The sequence below is a fragment of the Poromitra crassiceps genome (genome assembly GCF_964638095.1).
Source record: "Poromitra crassiceps genome assembly, chromosome: 3".
NCBI lineage: Eukaryota > Metazoa > Chordata > Actinopteri > Beryciformes > Melamphaidae > Poromitra > Poromitra crassiceps.
Window position 1 is genome coordinate 61,371,669 of NC_139625.1, and position 25,643 is coordinate 61,397,311.

The 25,643-nt window shown below is 47.1% G+C and overlaps 1 protein-coding gene and 1 pseudogene across 2 annotated transcripts in view; both read right to left on the reverse strand.

Annotated features, from left to right (window-relative positions):
- ncam2 (neural cell adhesion molecule 2) overlaps positions 1-25,643 on the reverse strand; it is a gene marked incomplete at both ends in the record, with an annotated part of 533,990 nt that overhangs the window by 92,859 nt on the left and 415,488 nt on the right. The window contains one exon of the mRNA XM_083633844.1: positions 14,118-14,263. Coding sequence (XP_083489970.1) covers positions 14,118-14,263 — 146 coding nt within the window. The remainder of the gene's footprint in view (positions 1-14,117; positions 14,264-25,643) is intronic.
- LOC310773859 (26S proteasome non-ATPase regulatory subunit 6 pseudogene) lies at positions 23,970-25,139 on the reverse strand (annotated as a pseudogene). Its single transcript has one exon. The product of its transcript is annotated as a 26S proteasome non-ATPase regulatory subunit 6 pseudogene (transcript).

Sequence of the window (25,643 nt, forward strand, 5' to 3'; positions counted from 1 at the left end):
GACACGGATCCACGTGACTACGTCACGTCCTGCCAGCCCAGGGATAATCACTTCCGCTTTCTTCCAGCCGCTGAGAAGATGTGTTTCTAGAAGCTCCACGGTTAACTATGAGTTAGCTCTTTTACATAGCTTTAGATACTAGGCTCGTTCCGTCTGATTTGCCCACCTCAAGAGGGTCGCGTGGACGGGATAAAGCAGGCTTCGGGGACCCGACCCTGTACCCTTCACCCTGCGGCGTCGGAACAAGTCATCTAAGCTAAGAGTATCTTCCTTAGTTAACTGTTGTTTAGCTGCCGCCGTGCAGCTCATGTGAACGTTTTCCCCGGCTGGGGTAACGTTGTTAGGCTTGAGCGCTGACTCAGGTCTGCACTCATAACTCTAGCTAGGTTGCATACGTGCAGAATAGCTTGTACCGTTAGCACTAGAACAACAGGCTAAATAGCACAGTTGTCACAGATAGCTAGCTTGCATCCGTGCGGTTGCTTCTGTTTGCTAGGTACTTTAGGAACGCCGGCTTTAGAGCGCGCGTGTTAGATAGTTAGCTAGTTTGCTCAGTGCAGCTAGCTTGGACTACCTTGTAGCACTCCAGCTATCTGGCTGCATCCCCAGACAGGGTAACGCACCCGGTTATTGTGGCAGATAGCTAACGTGCACACGTGCAGTTAGTGTCTGTGTGCTAAGTACTTCGCGCCAGCTACCTCTGTGTAGGGCGCGCCTTAAGCGAGAGTAGTAGCTAGAAGCCATGCTCTTCAGTTAGCTAGATAGATAGCTTGCTCCCGTGCAGACAGTATCTAGTGATGTGTAGCACTCCAGCTCTTACCGTTGCAGGCTTAGCTTGCACGTTAATCCCGTTATTCCTGTTAGCAGAGAGAGGGGGGAACAGCTAGGTGCTGTATTAGCTGTGAGGCTATGCTGGCCGGTTACGACCGGCACAATTAATTTGATGTGTGCATGCCTAAGGGCAGGAGCACGCCGCTCAGGCGTTGCTGGGACCTACATAAATGTAGTGTAGCTTTTACTGGCGTCAGCCCCGAAGGGGGCACTCTGAGATTTTAGCTGGGCGATTCGCTAGCTAGGTGAGCTCGCCCCGCACGTTGTGTGGGCCTCTTCTCTCAGTACTTACGCCATCTTAGCCAGCTTGCTGGTCTGCTAAGTGTTGCTTGCCTCGTGCAAATAGCATATACTAGATGTAACTCCCTCTGAGGAGTTTCTTCTGAGATTGACTAGCTTCGCGGGCCGCTGGCCTTTGCTTGCGGTCACGCTTGCTTCCCCGTGTTACTCAGGGTAGAGACTCGCTGCACCGGCTTGTGCACAGGCTTGTGTTAGCGCACGCTTGTCTCTCAGTGCTTATGCTAGCTTAGCTAGTGGCTTCCACGTCTGTTCTCTCGGGTTAACAGGTTGTGGGTATTGGTGCCCCCCCTTCGGGATGGGCTATTGCCGCTTATGTTACCATTGCACGCGCACGTTCGCTAGCCTCCGGGTTGCTTACTGTCTAGCCTGTGCTTCTTGCTAGCCTGCTAGCTTGCTTAAGCAGTACTCCCGCTAATAGGGTGCGCCCTGCGGGAGCTTGCTATTAGTGGTTAGCTTCCTGCTTCCTCTTGCTACTGAGCAGGGAAGGTCAGGGAGGGGATGGGCCGTGTGTAAAACTACTTTGGCCGAGTATGAATCGGCACGTTAAGTGCGTGTTCTGCCTTGGGCACGAGCACGCTGCACAGGCGCCTTGAACCCTCGGTCTTGTCCGCAGCTAAGCTCTTGAGAGCTGATCAAGTTCCGCTCTCAAAGAAGTGTGAAAGCTAGCTTGCCTTGCATAGGTGCAGATAGCAATATTTAGTACTGTTTAGCACAGAACGATAGTATTTTGCAGATAGCTGGCGTGCACCCGTGCAGTTAGTATCTGTGTGCTAAGTACATTGGGCGCGAGCTACCTCCGCTACAATAGACATACTGCTCCTTGCTGGCGCTACGCGTCCAGCAGGGCTTACAGCTCGCCAAGGTCTGGGCTCAGTGCCAGCCTTTGGCTTGTAGCTCTAAGGACAAGCCCACCGCCCTTGGTGCCCAAGGCCCGGGGTGGTTGGGAGCTCTCCATGGGTCGCACTCCCTTGTTGGGGCGCCCCCTGCAAGTGCAGGGAGCCTGGCTGGGGGCACAGCGCACCTTGGTCCATGGCCACGGCCTGGCCTCGGTTGGCAGCGCCCAGGTCAAGCCCACCGGTTGGCTCACCAAGGCTGGGCTTAGTTCCAGCCTGCGGCTTGTAGCTTTAGACCCACCGTCCTCGGTGCCCAAGGCCCGAGTTCGGTCGGGAGCTCGCCCAGGGTCTCATACCCAGCATCAAGGCTCGCCTTGGTCCATGGCTACGGCCTGGCCTCGGCTAGAGGCTCCTAGGACAGCCCACCATCAATGGCACCAACGGCTCATTGCTGGTCGGGAGCTCGCCTGGGGGCCGCACTGTCGGACAAGTCCACGTGCGTGTCGAGAAAGAACGTTACCTCCGCAGTCCCCCCAGCCTGCGAAAGGCGCACGGCGGGGGGGGGGGGGGGGTTACTTCGATACAACAGCGCGTCAGTAGGCGGAGCTTGCGTAAGAAGTTTTCCCCCAGCATGCACAGCTTCTACGGAACTGTCCATGCGGCGGGGGGGCGTAGCCTCTCACGTCCCGCCCCCCCATCAGGGCACCGGATCAAAAGGTCCCAGTGCCCAGCAATATGCTCACGACGGGTTCCGCTCCTTTGGCCACAAGAGACCATCTTGTCCAACAGGCTCGATGCCTGGGAGCATCTATGTTCCCCGTCCCAATTACGGCGCACCCTCCAGAGGGGATACGCTCTACAGTTTGCCAGGCCCACACCCACGTTCGACGGGACCCCCGATCTGGCCGTGGAGGGGGAGGCCATGGACATACTCCACAAGGAGGTTATTCGTTCCTCGCCAAAGGGGCGATTCGCTCGGTTCCCAAGGCAGATGTGTGCTTGGGTTTTCTACCACAGGTACTTTATCGTGCCCAACAAGGACGGCTCCATGCGTCCAAAATTGGACCTTCGGCGTCTCAACAAGACGTTCCGTTCCGAATGCTCTCTTCCCCGCCTGTTCAACGAGTTGAGACAGGGGGATTTCTTACTTCCGGGGATCTGGAAGGTGCGTTCTTCCATGTCCACATGGTCAGGAGACACAGGAAATACCTGAGGTTCTCCTTCCTGGGGAAGGCTTACGAGTTCTGTGTCTTGCCATTCGGCATGTCTTTGAGCCCGCGAACCCTCACGGTGTGCGTGGAGACAGCCTTGGCTCCCCTCCGCGCGAGGGGGATCCGCGTCTTCCTATATCTCGACGACGTTCTCTTAGCGGCCGACTCGAGGGTCGGCCGCGGAACATGCCAAGGTGGTGACCGATCACCGGCAAACCTTAGGGTTTTTGGTGAACTGGCAGAAGAGTTGCCTCGTCCCAGCGCAGGCGGCGGCCTTCCTGGGGCTCGAGCTAGACTTCCTGCGAGCCTTTCGCCAGAGCGACAGGCTCGCACGGTTCGGACACCAAGCCAAGGACGTTAGGTCTGTGCCCTCGGTGTCAGTGCATCAGTGCACAGTGATGTTGGGCCTGATGGCCTCAGCATTGCATGTGCTCCCGCTAGGGAGGCTACACATGCTCTCGTGGTCCAAATATGGTTCTCAGGCTTCGCCTGGACTCGGCCGGGGACCGTCATCGCAGGGTTCCTCTGACAGGTCAGGCCTGGCAGGCGCTGGCTATATGGGCGGACCCCCGTTACCTCTCGAGAGGTACTCGGGGGGGCCCTGTCCCGCTCAGGATGGTGATTCGCACAGACGCCTCCCTCTGGAGAGGGGGTGCGATTTGCGGGCATTTTTCGGCGAACGGCCGGTGGGAGGCTCAGGAGCTTCGCCACATAAACGTGCTAGAGCTGAAGGCGTTTCGCCGGGCTCTGCTTCAGGACAAGCCCACCATCAATGGCGCCGTGGGCCCATTGTTGGTTGGGAGCTCTCTTGGGGACCGCACTGCCGGACAAGTCCGCGTGCGACCAGACTCGAAAGAGAACGTTGCCTCCGCAGTCCCCCCCGGCCTGCGGAGTTAACACTTCCAGCGGCTCACACATGGGCACCATGTGCTGATTCGCTCGGACAATAGGGCAGCGATCGCCCACCTGAACAAACAGGGGCGGTGTGCGGTCGGGGGCGCTGAACCATAGCGGGGATTCACCTGTGGGTGTATCCCCGTCTCCTTTCAGTGTCAGCGGTCTATCTGCCGGGACGGCGGAGTTACGACCGGCCTGCTGTCTCGAGGCAATCCCCGTTATACGGAGTGGTGCCTCCACCCTCGGGTGATGGAACAGGTTGGGCCAGGTTTGGTCGCGCCTGCGTCGATCTCTCGCATCGCGGCGCGCGACACACTGCCCACTGTGGTTCTCGATCCAGGAGGACAGCCCCCGTTAGGTCATGACGCGCTAAAAGCGCACGCGTGGCCGAGGGAGGGGCGCTATGCGTTTCCCCCGACCCCCCTGATCCGTCAGGTGTTGGACAGGGTGAGGGAACAGCGCCTCCGGCTCGTTTTAGTCTGTTTTGGCCCAGGCAGACATGGTTTGCGGACCTGGTCTCTGAACCGGACCAGTTGCTAGCCCAGGGCTTGCCTGATAATGTGGGATGCACTATGCAGCAAGTAAGGGCGTGGATCCAGTGAACTGCAGTGTGCGACCAGTTCTCTGTTTCCTTCAGAGCCTGCTTGACGCGGGTCAGTCCCTGCAGTCGTTTAAGGTGTACGTAGCCGCGATTCTGCTTGCCATATGGGAATTGAAGGGAGCCCCGTGTACCCTTTGGTAGTACCCTTTGGTCTTGCGCTTCATGAAGGGGGCGCGTAAACTGCGCCCGCCGTCGCGGTGCGTTTTTTCCCCAAATCGGACCTGGTTACGGTGCTGGACGGGCTAACGGGTCATCCATTTGAGCCCTTGGACTCCGCCGATTTAAGGGTTCTGTCTTTAAAGACCGCGCTGCTGCTGGCCTTGTCGTCAGGAAAGAGAGTTGGTGACCTGATTGCCCTCTCGGTGCAGCAGGCCTGTGTGGTTTTGGGAATGATGGGCGCAGGGTTACGTTGCGACCTAACCCGGCTTACCAACCTAAGATTATTAATGTCAGCTTTAGGTCTATGGTCATAGACTTATCAGCATTATGTCCCCCGCCGTTCAGTTAGAGACGGGTGAGGAGAGACGTTTGCTCATGCTGTGCCCCGTAAGGGCGCTCTCGGCCTATGTGGCCAGGACGCGTTCTTTACGCATTACAGATCAGCTGTTGGTTTGCTTTGGGCAAAGGGCCCGGGGCGGACCCCTTTCCAAGGATCGCTTATCACACTGGATAGTGGAGGCAATCGCGTTGGCATACTCTGCCGTGGGCAAGGTTCCCCCAGAGGGTATCAAGGCGCATTCTACGCGAGGTGTTGCGACATCCTCTGCGTTGTTGCGTGGTGTGTCGGTGGAGGACATGTGTGCCGTGGCCTCATGGTCCTCTCATCACACTTTTGTCAGGTACTACGGTCTCGACGTGTCCGGTTCGCAGTTCGCGCACGCGGTGCTGTCGGTGGCAAGAAAGTAGTATCGTTGCCACTCTAATATGTCATTCGGTTAGGCATAAACGTTGCCATATGGCCGTGGTTCCCCGGTGCCTTTCGGGTCGCCCTGTGGGGTGCTCCCGGCAGCAAGGTCGGTTGAATGGAGGCACTAGTGAGAGCTTGAGTTCGAAACGAAGTAAAACGTTAGGGTTGTGCTACAACCCAGGTTTTACGAGTGAGAACGAGAGCTCTCACTACCCAGCCTTGCTGTGTCGATGCGTCACGGGGTGCGTCGGATCTCAGCGGGCTGGAAGAAATTAGAGTGATTATCCCTGGGCTGGCAGGACGTGACGTAGTCACGTGGATCCGTGTCAGTCCCAGGGGGTACCACGCCACCTACGGGTGGGTGGTCAGGTTTTAATGAAAAGTAATTTTGGAGCAAAATAACAGTCTTCCATAGGGCTGCGTTGCAGCGTTTAAGGCACTAGTGAGAGCTCTCGTTCTCACTCGTAAAACCTGGGTTATAGCACAACCCTAACGTTTTGTCTAGTTTCAGTCTACTGAATGAGAAAGGTTAATATTTCCAACACTTATCTAGGGGAAAGGATGCAGTGTCAACGTCAGCACTGTAGCTTCTTAGCTTTGGATATTTGAATTTGACATGAATAGAAGAGAGGCTATGGTGCAATTTGCTAACCTTGCTCACGAGCGAAACAATAGCCTGACCAAAATCTTACCTTGGTTCGTAATTAAATCCATCACGATGTTAGTTGACAAAGAATGAAAAGAGCGCTAGTAACATTATGCAGTGTATGAAATTAGGCCTCTGAAGCTTCATGTCTCTCAACAAGAGAAGGCTGTGTGCAGACTGGATATGTAGTAACATTATGCAGTGTATGAAAGTAGGCCTGTGAAGCTTAATGTCTCTCAACAAGAGAAGACTGTGTGCAGACTGGATATGTAGTAACATTATGCAGTGTATGAAAGTAGGCCTCTGAAGCTTCATGTCACTCAACAAGAGAAGGCAGTGTGCAGACTGGATATGTAGTAACATTATGCAGTGTATGAAAGTAGGCCTGTGAAGCTTAATGTCTCTCAACAAGAGAAGACTGTGTGCAGACTGGATATGTAGTAACATTATGCAGTGTATGAAAGTAGGCCTGTGAAGCTTCATGTCTCTCAACAAGAGAAGGCTGTGTGCAGACTGGATATGTAGTAACATTATGCAGTGTATGAAAGTAGGCCTGTGAAGCTTAATGTCTCTCAACAAGAGAAGACTGTGTGCAGACTGGATATGTAGTAACATTATGCAGTGTATGAAAGTAGGCCTGTGAAGCTTCATGTCACTCAACAAGAGAAGGCTGTGTGCAGACTGGATATGTAGTAACATTATGCAGTGTATGAAAGTAGGCCTGTGAAGCTTAAAGGAGAACTAACCTCCAAAACACTTTTTTTCAGCTTTTAACCAATATATATGACTTTGGGGGTGATGTGTGAAGAATTCTGGTCAGAATTTCCACATTTGACACCAAACTGTTGCCATTTTACCATTTGTATCATTTTTCAGCAGCATATCTGGCATAAGCGCCCTCTTAGGGTCCAACACTGCTTTTTTTTTTTTTCTCAAATGAATGGGAGATTTGGTACAACCTGACGTCAGGTTGTCCCCAAAGACTATGGGATTTCAAGATAATTACTCCCCTACCCCCTCTGTACCCTTTCGGCTCCTCAGAACTCCAAGCCTATTCTTATTGAAGTTTGCTCTTAAAATACTGAACCAAACGTTGTCAAAGTTGGCACATGTCTTAATTATAGTTAGTTTCCCGCTGAATGTGTCACTACTTTATTAATATCTTACCTGAATAAGCTCGAATGATGATGTATATATTATCAGTCCGAGTTGGAAGCAGCTGTCTCCAGCCCAGCCAGGCGGGAGAGAGTCCTACTGTAAACCTCATGCACTAGCTCCAAGCTCCGCGGGCGCGCGCAGCAGAGCAGAGCTCTCTGTGCTCTGAGAGTAGAGAGAGCAGTCTGATATTTCCGCAAACAAATATGGTCGCAGTTTAGCGCACATGTAAAATATAACGCTATACTACGACGTGACAACGTGACAAAGCTTCTCTAAACACATCGGCTACTATCATTTCCCTGCATCCCTCCTACTGAGATTATATCGGTAATGATTTTGGACAGACTGAATGCGCGGAGGAGAAGGAGAGATCTGCAGCTCTGCCCTGAGTAGCCCTGAGAGACACTCGCCTCGCTCCGACTACTGTGCCCGTCTGTGAAAAGCGTCCTGTCCAGTCGCACCTTCGCAAACAGATGCGGGATTCCCTCAATCCTGTACCCAATCTCAGACTGTATTCTCTAAATCGCACACCAGCTATTTCTGTCTGTTTGTTTGTTGCTCCGTGAGGTTACAAGCGCCCCATGCATGCAACAGGCTGTTTCGCCAGCCGGGGTCTGGCAGGAGGGAGGAGGCGCAGGCAGCCTGCACTGCGCTGAGAGGAAAAAACTTTTGCACAACTTTTAACAACAATCACGAAAAGCCCCCAAACTAAAATGAAAAAGGGACTATATGGCAACTTGGACGAGGGAATGACGTAGAGAAATCTCGCATTGTGTTACCCCAGAACGGGGGGTTTGTCGTATTGTGCGGTGTGCTGCTGTAACGAGCCCATGCCACTTTGCTCTCGTAACGTAGTTCAACACACTGCCATAGAGTTACATGCAGAAAAATAATTAAATTTCTAGTTCGCCACTGAATTACCAAATTGATATAACTTTCAACCATTTTGAGCAAAGCTCTTTCCATACAGGCCACCAGCGTTGGCTAATTGTTGATATTTATACAGATATGGCCCCTCTCAAATAAATTATTTTTGAGGCAATAGGCAAACTGTAATGGCGTCGATTTCCGAAAAAAAATCTGGACTTCAACACAGCCAAAGAGTCCAGTATAGACAAGAGCATATGTCATTTCTTGGTTTTTTCCATAGGTATTTTCAAATCACTGTTCTAATACATATCTAGGGGGTTAGTCCCCCTTTAATGTCTCTCAACAAGAGAAGACTGTGTGCAGACTGGATATGTAGTAACATTATGCAGTGTATGAAAGTAGGCCTGTGAAGCTTAATGTCTCTCAACAAGAGAAGGCAGTGTGCAGACTGGATATGTAGTAACATTATGCAGTGTATGAAAGTAGGCCTGTGAAGCTTAATGTCTCTCAACAAGAGAAGACTGTGTGCAGACTGGATATGTAGTAACATTATGCAGTGTATGAAAGTAGGCCTGTGAAGCTTCATGTCACTCAACAAGAGAAGACTGTGTGCAGACTGGATATGTAGTAACATTATGCAGTGTATGAAAGTAGGCCTGTGAAGCTTCATGTCACTCAACAAGAGAAGGCTGTGTGCAGACTGGATATGTAGTAACATTATGCAGTGTATGAAAGTAGGCCTGTGAAGCTTAATGTCTCTCAACAAGAGAAGACTGTGTGCAGACTGGATATGTAGTAACATTATGCAGTGTATGAAAGTAGGCCTGTGAAGCTTAATGTCTCTCAACAAGAGAAGACTGTGTGCAGACTGGATATGTAGTAACATTATGCAGTGTATGAAAGTAGGCCTGTGAAGCTTCATGTCACTCAACAAGAGAAGGCTGTGTGCAGACTGGATATGTAGTAACATTATGCAGTGTATGAAAGTAGGCCTGTGAAGCTTAATGTCTCTCAACAAGAGAAGACTGTGTGCAGACTGGATATGTAGTAACATTATGCAGTGTATGAAAGTAGGCCTGTGAAGCTTAATGTCTCTCAACAAGAGAAGGCAGTGTGCAGACTGGATATGTAGTAACATTATGCAGTGTATGAAAGTAGGCCTGTGAAGCTTAATGTCTCTCAACAAGAGAAGACTGTGTGCAGACTGGATATGTAGTAACATTATGCAGTGTATGAAAGTAGGCCTGTGAAGCTTAATGTCTCTCAACAAGAGAAGACTGTGTGCAGGTGTATAACCTATTTTACGGACCCATTAGGTGGCGACAGTGCTCTCCAGATTAGAGAAAGGTCAGGAAAACAGCAGGAAAAAGCCGTGATGAAAGAGAAACCGATGCATGCTGCAGCCAGAGCCATATAGATTGCTCTGGCTGGAGCTAACGTTAGCTGCGAACAGCAGTCAATCCGCGCCCACAACTGAGCCCCTCTGTCTCTGCTGCATAGTTTCTCAACACGATTAGCCGCCAGAAAAGCAGCACCCGACGCCGAAGGGCCAAACCATTCTCAGCAGTCCGGTTTGGCTTTTCGGTGTCGCGCTGGGAGCCGGCGCACAAAAACGGAGCGCTCCGAAAATAGACGCTGGGTGCGTGAGGCTGTGTGTTAGTGTGGGGAGGAGTTTGCAGCTGAGGGGGGGGGGAGGGTGGTGGGGCACGCAGGGCACCACACAACTACACCACGTCACTACATCAGAAAATATTAGCTTCAGAGTCAGTGAATGTGCTTGAAATGCTTCATTTCACAAAAGGCTGAATATCTCAGCTTCTAATTTGAAACGTCTGTTTTTGCTGAAAACAACCTATCTTCTCCGGCTGATAACTAAAGAACGGAAAATGGTATCAATAAACTTTTTTTTGCTGATGATACAATAGAGTCTCCTCGTTCTTTGTGCGTGTTCGGTGTTTACATAGTAATATCACACAATATTCTGTGGGCCTCGAGAAATCACTGAAAACGCTCTGAAACTCTGGCACTGGGAGCGTCCGTTCTCCAAAAGTGGCTGGCACTCAATGAGTTAATGTCTCTCAACAAGAGAAGACTGTGTGCAGACTGGATATGTAGTAACATTATGCAGTGTATGAAAGTAGGCCTGTGAAGCTTAATGTCTCTCAACAAGAGAAGGCTGTGTGCAGACTGGATATGTAGTAACATTATGCAGTGTATGAAAGTAGGCCTGTGAAGCTTAATGTCTCTCAACAAGAGAAGGCTGTGTGCAGACTGGATATGTAGTAACATTATGCAGTGTATGAAAGTAGGCCTGTGAAGCTTAATGTCTCTCAACAAGAGAAGGCTGTGTGCAGACTGGATATGTAGTAACATTATGCAGTGTATGAAAGTAGGCCTGTGAAGCTTAATGTCTCTCAACAAGAGAAGGCTGTGTGCAGACTGGATATGCAGATTGGAGAGCAAATTGAGAGAGGAACATCCCGCCTTAAACCTAAATGACTATGGCCATCCATCATGCCTCGTGCTACACAAGCCGTGTTTGTCTTTGCGTATGTTTAGGTGTGTTGGTTTGCACTCCGCATTTCCATAATTGCATTTGCCGTGGGAAGAGAAGCACTTACTCTCATTTTCAGCTGTGATTTATCAACCCCAGCGATTCGAGCCAATGCACACATTCATTTATCTCCACGGTGACCTTTTTCCCCAGCAAAAGAGCGGCTGCCATCTTTGTTTTTTTCCAACGCCTTCTATGGGAGTGTCAGCCCCCTGCCAGGAAAGCGGTGATGGAAGTGCATATGGTTTTGACACCGACGGCAGCTCGTTCCGAAATAATTACTTTTCCAAGAAAATGCCGCTGTAGCTCATTCAATTTGTGATCAGCTAGGCTATTCTTATGGACTGTTACACCGTGAATAATGGATGGTAAGGGGAAAACACACAAGTAGAAAGGGTTTGTGTCTTTTCAAGTCATTGGGGCATCTAAAAAAAACGTGCCAAGTCGCTGACTCAAATAGAAGTACAAACGGAAGCGGTGAATTTAAAGTATTAACGAGCGCCCTCAAAACTTCAAGGTTCTTGCCGCTTCTTTGTGCTGCGAGCTAATCAAAATAAATGCATGTTTTGATTTCCCTGGAGATGATAATCTCCGCAACGTCTGGTGATTTAATACGTTTTCCAACGCTGCTTGTAGAAACGTGCACCAAGGTGAACGTGCATGTGTACGTGTGTGTGAATGTGTTGTCTGTGTGGCGGCTCTTTGATTTTTTAGACAGAATAGTGTGTGGATGAGGAGTAAGGAGGTAGGAGTCTTTGAGGCCTGCAACTTTTTCTATGGTACAGAGGGGGTCATCCCTACTGTATGTTCCCTCAGTCCTATTTTCCCTCAGGCCTAGGTTCCCTCATGAATTGTCCACCCATCCAAATTAGGCCCTATGTTCCCTCAGCATCAGAGTTAGGTACATCAAATTTCTTTCCGCAGGATGGCAAAGGCATGACCCTCCCTACTCTGCCTCTGATTGGGTTAGGTTTATGCATGGAGACCGATGATTGGTTAAGTTTGAGTTTTGAGTTTAACTTTATTGTCCCATAGGGAAATTTGTCTTAGGCATTTGTACAGCAGCAATAGAGCGTGACAAACGTAACAGACAGTACAGTACAGCTGAAGACAAACAGCGCGTAGACAAGAGGACAACATAGTCAGACATGATGCAGCCTGGGCTACGAGTTAACAACTCTACCTAACCACGTATTGCACTTCAATATTGCACTTCAAGTATTACACAATCCCAAAACCGCATTTCAAACCAATACCATCATAAAACCATGGTTCCTTAAACAAAAAACATTAAAACCACTGACTGTAAAGGGTAAAAAGTAAAAAGATAAAATGATAAAATGAATAAAATGAACAAAATGAATATAAAACTAACTAAGGCAAGATAAATATCACATGACCAGACAGGCTGCAGGGACAGCCGAGCTCAAAGTGAGCTACCATGTATGCCACACCAAACACCATCAGAGATTTCTCGGATCATCCGGCTCTTTAAAGGAGGGTTCCAGAATCACAGAGCTCTGTCCTTAGGTTAGGTTTAGGCATGAGGAATACTGATTGGTTAAGATTAGGGATGGGGAGTGTTGATTGGTTAGGTTTAGGCATAGGGAGTGCTGATTGATTAGGTTTATCATGAGGAGTGATGGATGATTGGTTAGGTTTAGGCATGGGGGAGTGATGATTGGTTAGGTTTATCATGAGGAGTGATGATTGGTTAGGCTTAGCGAGTGCTGATTGGTTAGGTTTATCATGAGGAGTGATGATTGATTATGTTTAGGCATGAGTAGTGATGACTGGTTAGGTTTAGGCATGAGTAGTGATGATTTGTTAGGTTTAGGCATGACAAATGATGATTGGTTAAGGTTAGGGTATAATATCAGGGTAAGCCGATCAAAGGCAAAGTAGGACCATGCCATCACCATCCTGGGAAAAGAAATATGGTGTTAGGTACTGATCAGAGGGAACATAGGGCTGAGGGAACACAGACACCCTCCAGCATGGAGAAGCCAGTGCACCTGGATGAAGCAGCCATTTGGCTTGCTATTGTACAAGCTCATCCATCTGCATTTAGCTTTCAAAGGGAGAGAGAAGGATCAGTCATCAAGTGGTGAATTCAGTGACCATAATAGAATGTAGCTGTGGACAGAAAGAGTGCAGCACTTTTACCATTGAGTGACTCTAATGAGAGCATTTCATCTATGGCAGATGGGAATCATTACGTCCGTTTTCATTTTTATGAGGACATATACATGCAATTACCTGTAAATGTCAGCCATTTCTTAGGCACATGTTAGCGCACAGTCCCCTTCTCTCTTTATAAATACAAGTATACTTCAATGATCACCATAGGAACCCATAAAATAATACATTTCCCACGTACTTCAGAATATTTATATTCTGTGAAATCCTCACAGCTGTAATTTTGGTGATTTTCATGTTTTAACTTCAACTGAATGATTACATGCTCCTCTGTGGGTCGAGGAAATTTAAAAAATATCCCGAACATTGTCAAAAATGTATTTGTCCCGTAAATGGCATGCATGTAGAATACATGACTGCCAGTTGAAACTCTCATAACTCAAATTTGTTTTTACTTCAGTTTGGGGATGAATATTTTTTATAAATAAATAAATAAATAAATGCACATGAAAAGGTACTTTTTCTTAGTTCCTGAAAAGTCAGCATCTTGGAGACACAAGGTTTTTGCCTGAGATCTCGATCTCGATCTCGATCTCTCTCTCTCTCTCTCTCTCTCTCTCTCTCTCTCTCTCTCTCTCTCTCTCTCTCTCTCTCTCTCTCTCTCTCTCTCTCTCATTATTTCTGCAGTCATCCCCACCACCACCAGGACCCCAGGAAGAGTAGTCTCACCTTGGTGCAGACTAATGGGGATCCACAATAAACAATACTGTAAACAATAAACCACCCTGCATTTTGGATAATTTCCTAAATGCAGGGTGGCAAGGGGAAAATGCTCATAATCATCTTAAATGTGGGAAAATGGAAAAATCTACTACATGTATGCCAATACTCGATGCCCATGTGCAGTTTTAGATTGATTGGCCAACCCATTGGTGTGATCAATAGATTCAGAGAGGACAGAGTCTCCTTCATTCTAGGAATGCTGCCCTAGAGTGACCTCTGGCCACCGTCGGCGCCGGAGAGCCCCTCATACTGAGCAGGAGAGGGGAAGTCCTCGCTGGTAGATTAGTGGGTTAATGCTTACAGTCAAAGCAGGTAAACATTGTATAGTCATGTGAAAATAGATGCTACACACACACACACACACACACACACACACACAGTTTCTACCTTGTCTCCATCGGTGAAGGCCCGGCCATCACTGGCTCTCCTCCAGGAGATGTCAGGCAGTGGCTCGCCCTCTGCCACACAGGAGATCATGGCGGCGCTGCCCTCCACCGCCGTCACGTTCCTCAGCTGGGTGATATGAGGCTGAACTGGGGGGCAGGAGAGAGAGAGAGAGAGAGGGAGGGAGGGAGAGAGAGGAGAGCGAGACAGAGAGAGAGGGGGGAGTAAGGGAGAGGGAAGGAATAAGAGAAAGAGCAAGAATTAGATATACAGTAGTAAGTGAGAGAAGGAGGGAGATTGAATGGATAAAAAAGGATGGAGAGGGGGTGTGACTTGTGGAGAAAAGGTGTGTGTGTGTGTGTGTGTGTGTGTGTGTGTGTGGTGTGTGGTGTGTGTGTGTGTGTGTGTGTGTGTGTGTGTGTGTGTGTGTGTGTGTGTGTGTGTGTGGTGTGTGGTGTGTGTGAGGGAGGGAGAGAGAGAGAGAGAGAGAGAGAGAGAGAGAGAATAAGATCATAAGAGAGTGAAGGAGTGGGAGTGAGAGAGTGACACAGATGTAAAGTGTACGGGAGAGGAGATGAAGGCTGTACCAGCAGCTTTAAATGCAGAGTTGATGCATGACTTTGGCACTGACAGTCTAGGCCAACATCATTTATACACCGCCATCATCCTCTCCGGTTCACGCGTAGCGGGAAAGCTCGCCCTCTGGCCTATTTTGCGCGGGTTCCTTGGCCTAGATGACGACAGAGAAACCGACTTTGCCAAAGTTTTAGAGCTAAAGAGTGTATAAAAAAAAGAGCTAAATAATGTAAAAAATATATAATAATCAAAACCGCCTCTGTTGCAGCGCGCGTTCCACCTTTTCTGTTTTAAGTAAATATAGATTCCTCCCCCTCGCTTGGTCTGGAAGGATGCCTCTCCAACGCTGCGTGGGATTCTGTTTTGACGGCGAGCGAGCAGCACGGCGCTGGTTAATTGGGGAAGCGTGGTCATGAGGGCCACTCCTCGCTCGCCTCACCCAGATAAGATGCTCCGAGCAAGGCCCGGGAACGCCGTGCGTGTCAAGGGCACGGCGCACGCTGCACGCCACATGAATCATGGATTAATGCCTTTTTTTTTGGTCTTGTTCTCCGCACGCTGCACTTAAGCTCTTAACGGGGAGGAGGCGGCAAAGTAGCATGGCGTAAAATCCAAGAGGAAAGGGGGACTGGGTGAGTGGAGGATAGTGGTGAGGCTTTTAGTACATAATGGTGTTACCATTTAACAACAAGCACAACCCCATCCAACAAATGCAACAGGATAGTCACACCTTAATAAGATGCCATTAAGTTAATTTGTGAGTAAGGACTTTGACTTGCAGTTAATCCTGCAATAAGTGATATCAAACCTTATAACCAGATTTTATTTATTTATCTTGATAAAGAAAAATCTGATTCCCCCTGCTGTCCCTCTGCCAACCTGGGGAGAGTTGTAGACTAGCACATGCTTCCTCTGACACATGTGCAGTCGCCAGCCGCTTCTTCTCACCTGACAGCGAGAAGATTCACTGGCAGAACGTAGCACGTGAGAGGATCACGCTATTCCCTCCACTTCTCCTTCCCCCCCAAACAGGTGCCCCGACCGACCAGAGGAGGCGCTATAGTGGAGCGACCACGACACATACCCTTAATCCGGCATTGTCATTGTGGGACATGTAACCTTCAGTGGGAGAAAGGTCTGTCAAAGAGAGACTGGTAACTAGCAATACTTCTCTGTAGGTACGTTAGTCTTCCGTTTGTCCTTCACAGGCCTCCGTAGTGCAGTGGCCTTGTTTATTATTTACAAATGTGTTGCGGTTTCTGTCTGCCTCTAGTGGTCAGACAAATTGGTTATTGCAGCTGGATTTCAGGAGCTAGTAATAACACTGGGTCAAGCAAATTTATACACATGCACATCCGCAAGTGCATGTTTGTATTACTATACTTGTGAGGACCTTCATTGACTTTTTTTCATTGCCTAAATTCTCAATTTAATCATAACCCTCTCCACTAAATTCCTAGCCTGTAAACTAAGGTTTGTAATATTAATCCTAAACCTGGCCTGATCCAAAACTAACCCCTTAAAGAACTGAGGTTCTGGTCAAATGTCCTCACTTAGAGGATATTTATTATCTTTCTATCCTTGTTTGTTTCAGAAATAAAAGGAAACGCACATATTCACATAAACAAACCACAAACACCTACACAAGCAGACAACACCACTGGAACGCACAGATAATATATTCATAAATTGCAATTACATATTCACAAATCAAACACAGTTGGCATAGCGCAGAGAGATAAAACTGTTGTTAATGATATTGAGTCTGAACTTGTTCTGTTATCTGCAGTGGTTTTGCCCCAAATGCCCTTCAACATTCAAATATTATTAACTGGGGAACGCCTCATTTATCAAGCAGAGTGAAGAAACCATTCCACAGAGAACATTAGTAATAACGTATTATCTAAACACTTCAACTTTAAATGAGACAGAAAGAAGCCAGTCTTTAAGCATTTTACATTACAGATAGAATTACAGAATTCAGAATACAGAATTCTTTGACATTCTATCTTTCTTTTTGCAGATTTGAATACACTTTTAAAACCCATTCTAATTCATTTGATATTCTATCTTTCTTTTTGCAGATTTGAATACACTTTTAAAACCCATTCTAACTAAACAAGCGTGAATAGCTGTGACCATTATGCGAATTTTCGAAATTGACATTTTGTGGTGACATCCCATTGTGACGCCATCCACCCCATTGTGAAATTGACGTCATCAGTGATGTCATCAGTGATGATGTCATCAGTGATGTCACCAAAGCAATTGTGGTGTCATCAATGAGGGCACTCAAGCAATAGTGACATCATCAATGGCATCATCTGTGACATCATCAGTGGGAAGCAGGGAAGGGATGGTGATGTCACAATGGTAGTAGAATTGTAATAATTATACATATTATAATAATACAGGTTTTATAATAATTATTATGTCAAACCTGCATTTAGCTCCTTGTATCACAATCTATACATAAAGAGGGGGGACACCTTCAAGGCAACAAATTCAAATCAGTATGTAAATGAAGCCATTACAAGGCAACATGGTTTAACAGATGGTGCCATACTGACTGATCTTTGCATGTTATACAGTATTAGTGAATTTGACTCATTGTTGGCTTATTAAGGAACTACAATTAAATCCCATAGGCAGAAACAGTGAAGAAACCGGAAGTGTTAGCATCAATGTTTTCCGGACTCATTCCTGCGGCTCTCTATTCACCTTATTCTTTGCCCACACATGGACGCTTCCGCATTACGTCATTTTGTAATAGTATTTCCGTTTTGACTTGCCAAAAACTCCGCAGGCAAGATGGCTGCGCACACTCCGCTCCTAAAGTGACAAAATTACTCCCCCATAAACTAACATATCTTGGCCAATACGTATGTAACATACAAAATAAAACAACCCGTAATATCTTAATTTTATGTAGAATGCAGAGGACATGTAACTGTTTAGTTAAACTTGCATTCCAGGAATATTGTGCTCTTAAGATGACGTTAGTGGAGTGGACGTTAGGTTGCGCACCTATGTTAGGTTGCGTAACCTATGTGCGATTCGAAATAACGCATCCGAGATAGAAACGTTATGAATATAGCCACGTTATAAACAACAAACTAACGCTGGTGATCCGTATGGAATCAGTGTTACTCGAAATGGTTAACGGTTATATCAATTTGGTCATTCAGTGGCATTTTACTGCCATATAACATAACTAACTAGTGGCTAATATTATTAGCCACTAGTGGCCTTCGCAACTAGCACTGAACCGGAAGAACAAATACGTTTGCGTTGAACGCGGAAGAGAGAAAAAGTGGGCGTGGTGAATAAGGTGAATAGAGGCTGCATTGAATCTTTGCCTTTTATTTTTTAAAGGCAAGTAGATTTGGACATCATCAGCGAAGCAATGAAAATAAATATTATACTTCTTGAAAATGGACCCCAAGGGTAACATATAAAATAAATAGTAAGGTATATAACCTGATAATGGATTTATTAGTTGTGTTAGGCGCTTTATAGCTGTGAATTCACGAGGCAAATGTCGTCGTGAATTCTCTCCCGTCACCCCGATGCCTCTTTTGGCTCAACAAAGTTCAGAGAGTTAAAGGAAAAATCCATCCTCCAATATTTACAGTGAAATATCAGAATTTGTGATGTTTATTACATTCTTATTTTGTGATTAAGTGTTGTTTGCCATTTCCCCCTGAATCTGCCTTGTCTACTATTACTTCAGCTAGTGATTTCTTATGTTTCCCAGAATTACTTTTGTGACTTTTAATGGAGAACAAGGCTTTGGTGTGTTAAGCCAAAAAGACATTGGAAGAGGGAGTTGTGTTTCCCATGCTACAGTACTGATGACAGATCTGCAAAGATGCAAGCTGTGGCTGCATTGCATTCTGGTCTACTGAGGCTGCTGTCAGAAGAGAAATTGGTCTGAACTATGATGGATTTCTCCCTGTGTGATTGTTGAACATCTTGGTGCAAAATGCCGACTCTGGAAAGAAGCCCTTGCTCTTTGATTCAGAGGGACTGACACCAAAACTGTTTTAGATTGCTGAAAATGTTCTGCTAACAAACAGAAATATTAATATTAGCTGCACTGGAAATATGTTAAGATGTCACATCAACGATGTTTGACTGGTTATCTACGGGAATAAGAAAAAAATACTCAGAAAAAAATAGGCTCAGAAATACAAGGTGCAAATAAGTACCGAAACAGTGTTTCAGGGGATTTTTCCTTAAAGGGATACACCAACATTTTGGGAGATTCGCCTATTTGCCATACAGTATTCCCGATAAGAAAACTAGGATGTAGATGCCTTTCTCGTCCCTGTGCGTAACCCCTCCCTGCTAGTTAGCTTAGTACTACAATGACAGTATACGGTACAGCTGTTCAGTCAGCAAAATACACATTCCAACAGCACCAGAAACACTCACATGTACAGTACATGTTGTGACTCGTGTAATCTAAAGTAACAGGAAATGGACATTTTCGAAGTGATTACACACCAGGAATGATGACTGCACACAATGCATGCGCCTCGGGCAAATGCGGAAGTAACTTTGGTTCCGCCACATTAGTTCTGGTTATGGATTTACTTAGAAGATTACCGTTTCCCATAACTTTGGGAAAGTTACAGCTCGCCCGATGCGCGGCATCAAGTGATGACATCACAGTCACTGATGATGTCACAATGCCTATGACATCATCAGTGCCTATGACATCATCAGTGATATCATAAGATGATTTTGGTCAATAATGATGTCACTGAGCTATATAGACCAAAACTGTGTTTCGGTCCAGGCTGTAAAGATGCTTAATCACTGTTACAAAGTGGGGCATTTTAACATGAGGGTGAACGGGAACAATGGGAATTCTGAGTCCTGCTTCAAGTGGCCATTCGAAAAATTACAGCTTTCAGGGTTACTTCTGCGTCCTCGTGGGAAAACCTCAGAGCCTGCCCACTGGTCACATGTACATGTGAATGTTTCTGGTGCTGTTGGAATGTGTATTTTGGTGACTGAACGGGGGGGGGGGTAGGCAGCTATACCGTATACTCCCATTGTAGCTAAGCTAACTAGCAGGGATGGGTGCAATGCACTTTCTAATGCACGCTCTCTTTAAAGGCATCTACATCATAGTTTTTACTATCAGGAATATGGCAAATTCGGTAGGTGAATCTCCCAAAATCAGCCTGAAGACGGTAGTGCCCCTGGTATAAACTGCATGGATGTGAAACAGCCTGAAGACTGTGGTGCTCCTCCTGGTATAAACTGCATGGATGTGAAACAGCCTGAAGACTGTGGTGCTCCTCCTGGTATAAACTGGATGCATGTGAAACAGCCTGAAGACTGTGGTGCTCCTCCTGGTATAAACTGGATGCATGTGAAACAGTCTGAAGACTGTGGTGCTCCTGGTATAAACTGGATGCATGTGAAACAGTCTGAAGACTGTGGTGGTGCTCCTGGTATAAACTGGATGCATGTGAAACAGTCTGAAGACTGTGGTGGTGCTCCTGGTATAAACTGCATGCATGTGAAACAGCCTGAAGACTGTGGTGCTCCTCCTGGTATAAACTGGATGGATGTGAAACAGCCTGAAGACTGTGCTCCTCCTGGTATAAACTGGATGGATGTGAAACAGCCTGAAGACTGTGCTCCTCCTGGTATAAACTGGATGCATGTGAAACAGCCTGAAGACTGTGGTGCTCCTGGTATAAACTGGATGCATGTGAAACAGCCTGAAGACTGTGCTCCTCCTGGTATAAACTGGATGGATGTGAAACAGCCTGAAGACTGTGCTCCTCCTGGTATAAACTGGATGCATGTGAAACAGCCTGAAGACTGTGCTCCTCCTGGTATAAACTGGATGGATGTGAAACAGCCTGAAGACTGTGGTGCTCCTCCTGGTATAAACTGGATGCATGTGAAACAGTCTGAAGACTGTGGTGCTCCTGGTATAAACTGGATGCATGTGCAACAGTCTGAAGACTGTGGTGGTGCTCCTGGTATAAACTGGATGCATGTGAAACAGTCTGAAGACTGTGGTGGTGCTCCTGGTATAAACTGCATGCATGTGAAACAGCCTGAAGACTGTGGTGCTCCTCCTGGTATAAACTGGATGGATGTGAAACAGCCTGAAAACTGTGCTCCTCCTGGTATAAACTGGATGGATGTGAAACAGCCTGAAGACTGTGGTGCTCCTCCTGGTATAAACTGCATGGATGTGAAACAGCCTGAAGACTGTGGTGCTCCTGGTATAAACTGGATGCATGTGAAACAGCCTGAAGACTGTGCTCCTCCTGGTATAAACTGGATGGATGTGAAACAGCCTGAAGACTGTGGTGCTCCTGGTATAAACTGGATGCATGTGAAACAGCCTGAAGACTGTGCTCCTCCTGGTATAAACTGGATGGATGTGAAACAGCCTGAAGACTGTGGTGCTCCTCAGGGCCGATCCTGGCCATTTGGGTGCCCTAAGCGTAATTGTTCTGTGGTGCCCCCCCCCCCCCCCGTAAAACTTTCAATAACTGTCAAACGAAAGACTGCAAAATCATTAATTATGAACGATACTAGTGTATCTCACATTTCATTACATGTGGGAAACAAACAATTGTTAGAATTACTGTACATGTCAGCAAACAAGTGATTGTTAAACTGTACATGCAAGCAGGGGCGGACTGGGATCATAATTCAGGCCGGGCATTAGATACCAAGCAGGCCAGGCCGATACAGGCCGACGTGCGTGCCGGCGTCCGAAGGGCGGCGGCGAAAAATTTGGGCTGTTTGAAGCCCAATTTGGGCTGTTTGAAGCCAGATTTGGACCGTCTGAAGCCCGATTTGGGCCAGTTGAAGCCAGATTTGGGCCAGTTGAAGCCAGATTTGGGCCGGTTGAAGCCAGATTTGGGCCGCTTGAAGCCCAATTTGGGCCGTTTGAAGCCCAATTTGGGCCGAGTCCAATTTTACAATGAGATGCACCCTGAATAAAGTAATAAAACCACTAGTAAACCAGTAGGCGGCGCCTGGCCTGCTGTTCAGTGAGTGGCCTGACTGAGGGCACCAAAAAAAAAAAAAAAAAAAAAAAGAATTTTTTTTTTTTTTTTTTTGGTGCCCTCAGTCACGTGATGCCCTACGCAGTCTGCGTACTCTGCGTAATGGGTTGGAGCGGGCCTGGTGCTCCTGGTATAAACTGGATGGATGTGAAACAGCCTGAAGACTGTGCTCCTCCTGGTATAAACTGGATGCATGTGAAACAGCCTGAAGACTGTGCTCCTCCTGGTATAAACTGGATGGATGTGAAACAGCCTGAAGACTGTGCTCCTCCTGGTATAAACTGGATGCATGTGAAACAGCCTGAAGACTGTGCTCCTCCTGGTATAAACTGGATGGATGTGAAACAGCATGAAGACTGTGGTGCTCCTGGTATAAACTGGATGCATGTGAAACAGCCTGAAGACTGTGGTGCTCCTCCTGGTATAAACTGGATGCATGTGAAACAGCAAAGACTTGGCTTCCAGCAGGTGGTTGCTGGTGTAACCAGTTTGTGGCAACACATGGCCATGGCTCTAGAGAAGCGTCTGTGACAGCTGCTGCAGTTTTGTATCTTCTGTTGTAACCTGAAAACGTGCCTCCTCTCTGTCATATCTTCATCACTCATTTTGTGCTGGTACTGTAAGTCTATACAAACATTGTCCTTTCTTTCCCCTGTGATACATGATTGTCCTGGATCGGTCTCCATCAATCCATCTGTTCATTTGTAGTCACACTGTAATGTTGACTTTGTGCCACTGCCACTTAAGAGGGCGGCATTGGCAATGACTGGGACTGACCCAAGGGTGGAGCTACATCACTGGCCGGGAACAACATCTTCACTATTCAATGTTATTCTCAGGACAGAAGGAGACATCTGTTGCATCTATTGCCTGTCTTATTGGCTGCCTGCACGAGGGATCCAGCAATACTGTTGCACTCATTGTAAGTCACTCTGGACAAAAGCATAAGCTACACTACATGCCTACAATCTAAAATGCAAATGTAACCTCTGAGCCGGTGCTGATGATTGGTCATTCTATTAGCATTCAACAAACAAGGAAGGAAGGCTGTCTTCCTGTTTAAGTGTGAGGTGAACATTACTAATCAAGGAGGGAAGTGGCGCTTGACACTTTACCTCTTTGGGAATGTAATTTCAGGCTGCTGTGCATTGGCAAGACAACTGAAGGAGAAGCAGTGAGGCAAGACCACACAGCCAACCTGGTGGAACCAGGAAGACTGAAGCTAAATTGAAGCAACGAGGCTTGCAGAGTCGCCAGGCCTAAACACATACCAACAGATATGCATGCATGCACGGGCGCGCACACACACACACACACACACACACACACACACATGCACCTCATCTAACTTATATGCCTGTACTCCTCCTGCCTGTGCTGTCAAGGGTAATAAAACTAACTTACAGCTGTGTTTCCGAGCCGCACTTTGCAAAGTAACACCCCCCCTTAACTTCTTCATTTAAATGTGCATTTTGAAGAACAAGGGCTTCTCACGTCTTGAAAGGATGTTGATGACTACAGCATAAATCTCCATACATTTTCATGAGCAGACTTTGCACTATCAGAATGATCTGTGAGGAAATAGCTAGCAGGTTTATGAAAATATAGATTGATTTTTTTTTTAGGAGTGCAGTAATTGAAATATGGCGCAATAGATGAAATATTTCTTTTCAGTGGAAATATATCATATTGATGTAGTTGTTATTGTTATAGGCTGAGAGATATAAATGAATGTTGGTGCTCCTGAAAAATACCTTTTCATCAAATGGAATTTGTGCAGCTCCTAATAAGCTTTCTGGATTAATGTCTTTCAAGGCCCAAATGCAGAAAACTACAACATAGTTTTGTTCTAAATGAAAAAAGTGACACGAACTCTTATAAAATGAAAGATAATGCAAAACAAAAACAAATTATGGCACTCTTTATCTGATACTGGACAATTTAAACAATGCAATCTTTAGCTATGGATATAGCTACTAGGTGTGCAGTTTGTGTGGATACACACGGGGGTGATGACATCACTGACGGATGACATTATCTCCTTTGACATCCCTGAGAGATAATTACTGATGACACCACTCACTGATCTTCATCACCGATTACATCACAATTGCTCAAGTGACATCACAATTGCTCTAGTCCAACATCTTGAAGATGAGACAGGGGTATCCTCGGTGTATGAAGAAACCGTGCCACTTCACTTCATATATTTTCTGGCCTCCAATGGTTACATGTTGATAACTCGTGACAACTTCTGCACTCTGTTCAGCAGCAGGTCACCCTTCTTGATGGTCTCCTGGTACTGCCAGTTCTTGCTATCAGGTCTGTTGGTTTCCACTGTCTCGTTAACTTTGTCAATTTTACAATGGAGACGACCAGCGGCTATGAATCGGGAGAGCTCCTGGTCGATGAACTCGGTGCTGACGCCAAAAGCCTCGGCCATGTAGCCCAGGGTGAGGGAGCGGTAAGACTCAAGCAGCTGGCTGTAGGACTGAATCCTCATCTCCCTCACGTAGTAGCGGTAGTGCGGGGCAAACAGCCAGTCCTTCTTCATTTCCTGCTCCACCATGGCCAGAGACTGGAAGAAGACGGAGTAGCGGCACTCGTAGAGGGAGAAGAGATACTGGCGAACGGAAGGTAGACTGTGGAGCATCTCCAGGATCTCCGCTCCCTTTATCACCTTTTCGCGGAGGTCAGGCCTCTTGAGCGCAATCATACAAACGTAGACGGTGTAGGTGACAAAGGTCTTGTAGTCCATCAGCTCGTAGGAGGTGAAGGTGGAAACTGTGTCGAGGAAGAGCTCGGCGGCCTGCTTGAAGTCCCTAATGGCCACACAGTACAGGCCCTGGTAGACCTTCAAACGATTCCTCCTGTCCCAGTCTCCCCCTTCATCGATGAGGCTCTTAGCTTTCTCAGAGTTGCGTGTGATGAGGTTGCTGTCCATATAGAAGAGGCCGATCCTCAGCAGGTAGAAGACGATATCTAGTCTGCGACCCAGAGCCACTGTCTTGTCATAGGTCTTCTTGAAGGCTGTCAGGGCTCCCTCCTTGTCACCAATCCTAATGAGATATTCAGCTTTGGCCATCATGGCATCTCGTATCTCGCTCTGTCCCAGGCTCTTCTCTGCATCTTCCAGGATGTCGACCAGGCGCTTCAGCTCCTCCTCGTTGGCCTTCTTCATTTTACTCAGCAGGTCACTGTCCACCTGCCACTTCAGGTCCTTACACAGGCTCTCATAGTATGGTGCCATGTTGTTAGCTATGATTGCATCCATGAGCTCCATCTTCACTTTAGCATCCTGTCGGTGGCCGTCCATCGTGAGCAGACATTTCAGCTGTGCTATCCTAAGATCGGGGTTCTTAGGCAGACCCTCTTCTTCCAGATTCTCCAGTGGCATTTTGGCCAAATATAAAAGCAAAAGAAGTTTATTTGTCTAACGTTAGACAGAAATGAGCTCTCTCTTCCACACCAGTTAGCCAACAGACTATGCACTCCTACTGTACTGGCCTTATTCATACCACCAGCAGGGGAAGATTTATGACATCACTGATGATGTCACAATGTGTGAGTAGAGGATTTATGACATCACAATGGGGCGGAGGAACGTAACCAGTGTTGGCGAAAAATGAAGAAAAAGGGGTACCCCACGTGTTATAGAGTAACGGCAAGGGTTCCTGACCAAACATCTGTATTTGATGAGTAGGGAGTGAGAATGTGTTGTTTAACACCATGCATTCTCATTTCATATCAAAATGTCACGTTTACAGTATCCTCCATACTCCCATATACTTACATACTTCCCCTCTGAGAATACATTCCAATCAGCATGAACGCTTTGTTCCTAATCATGTTATGAGAAATCCAGTGATATTTGCTTCTCACTAATTCCCCGTTTGGCTTT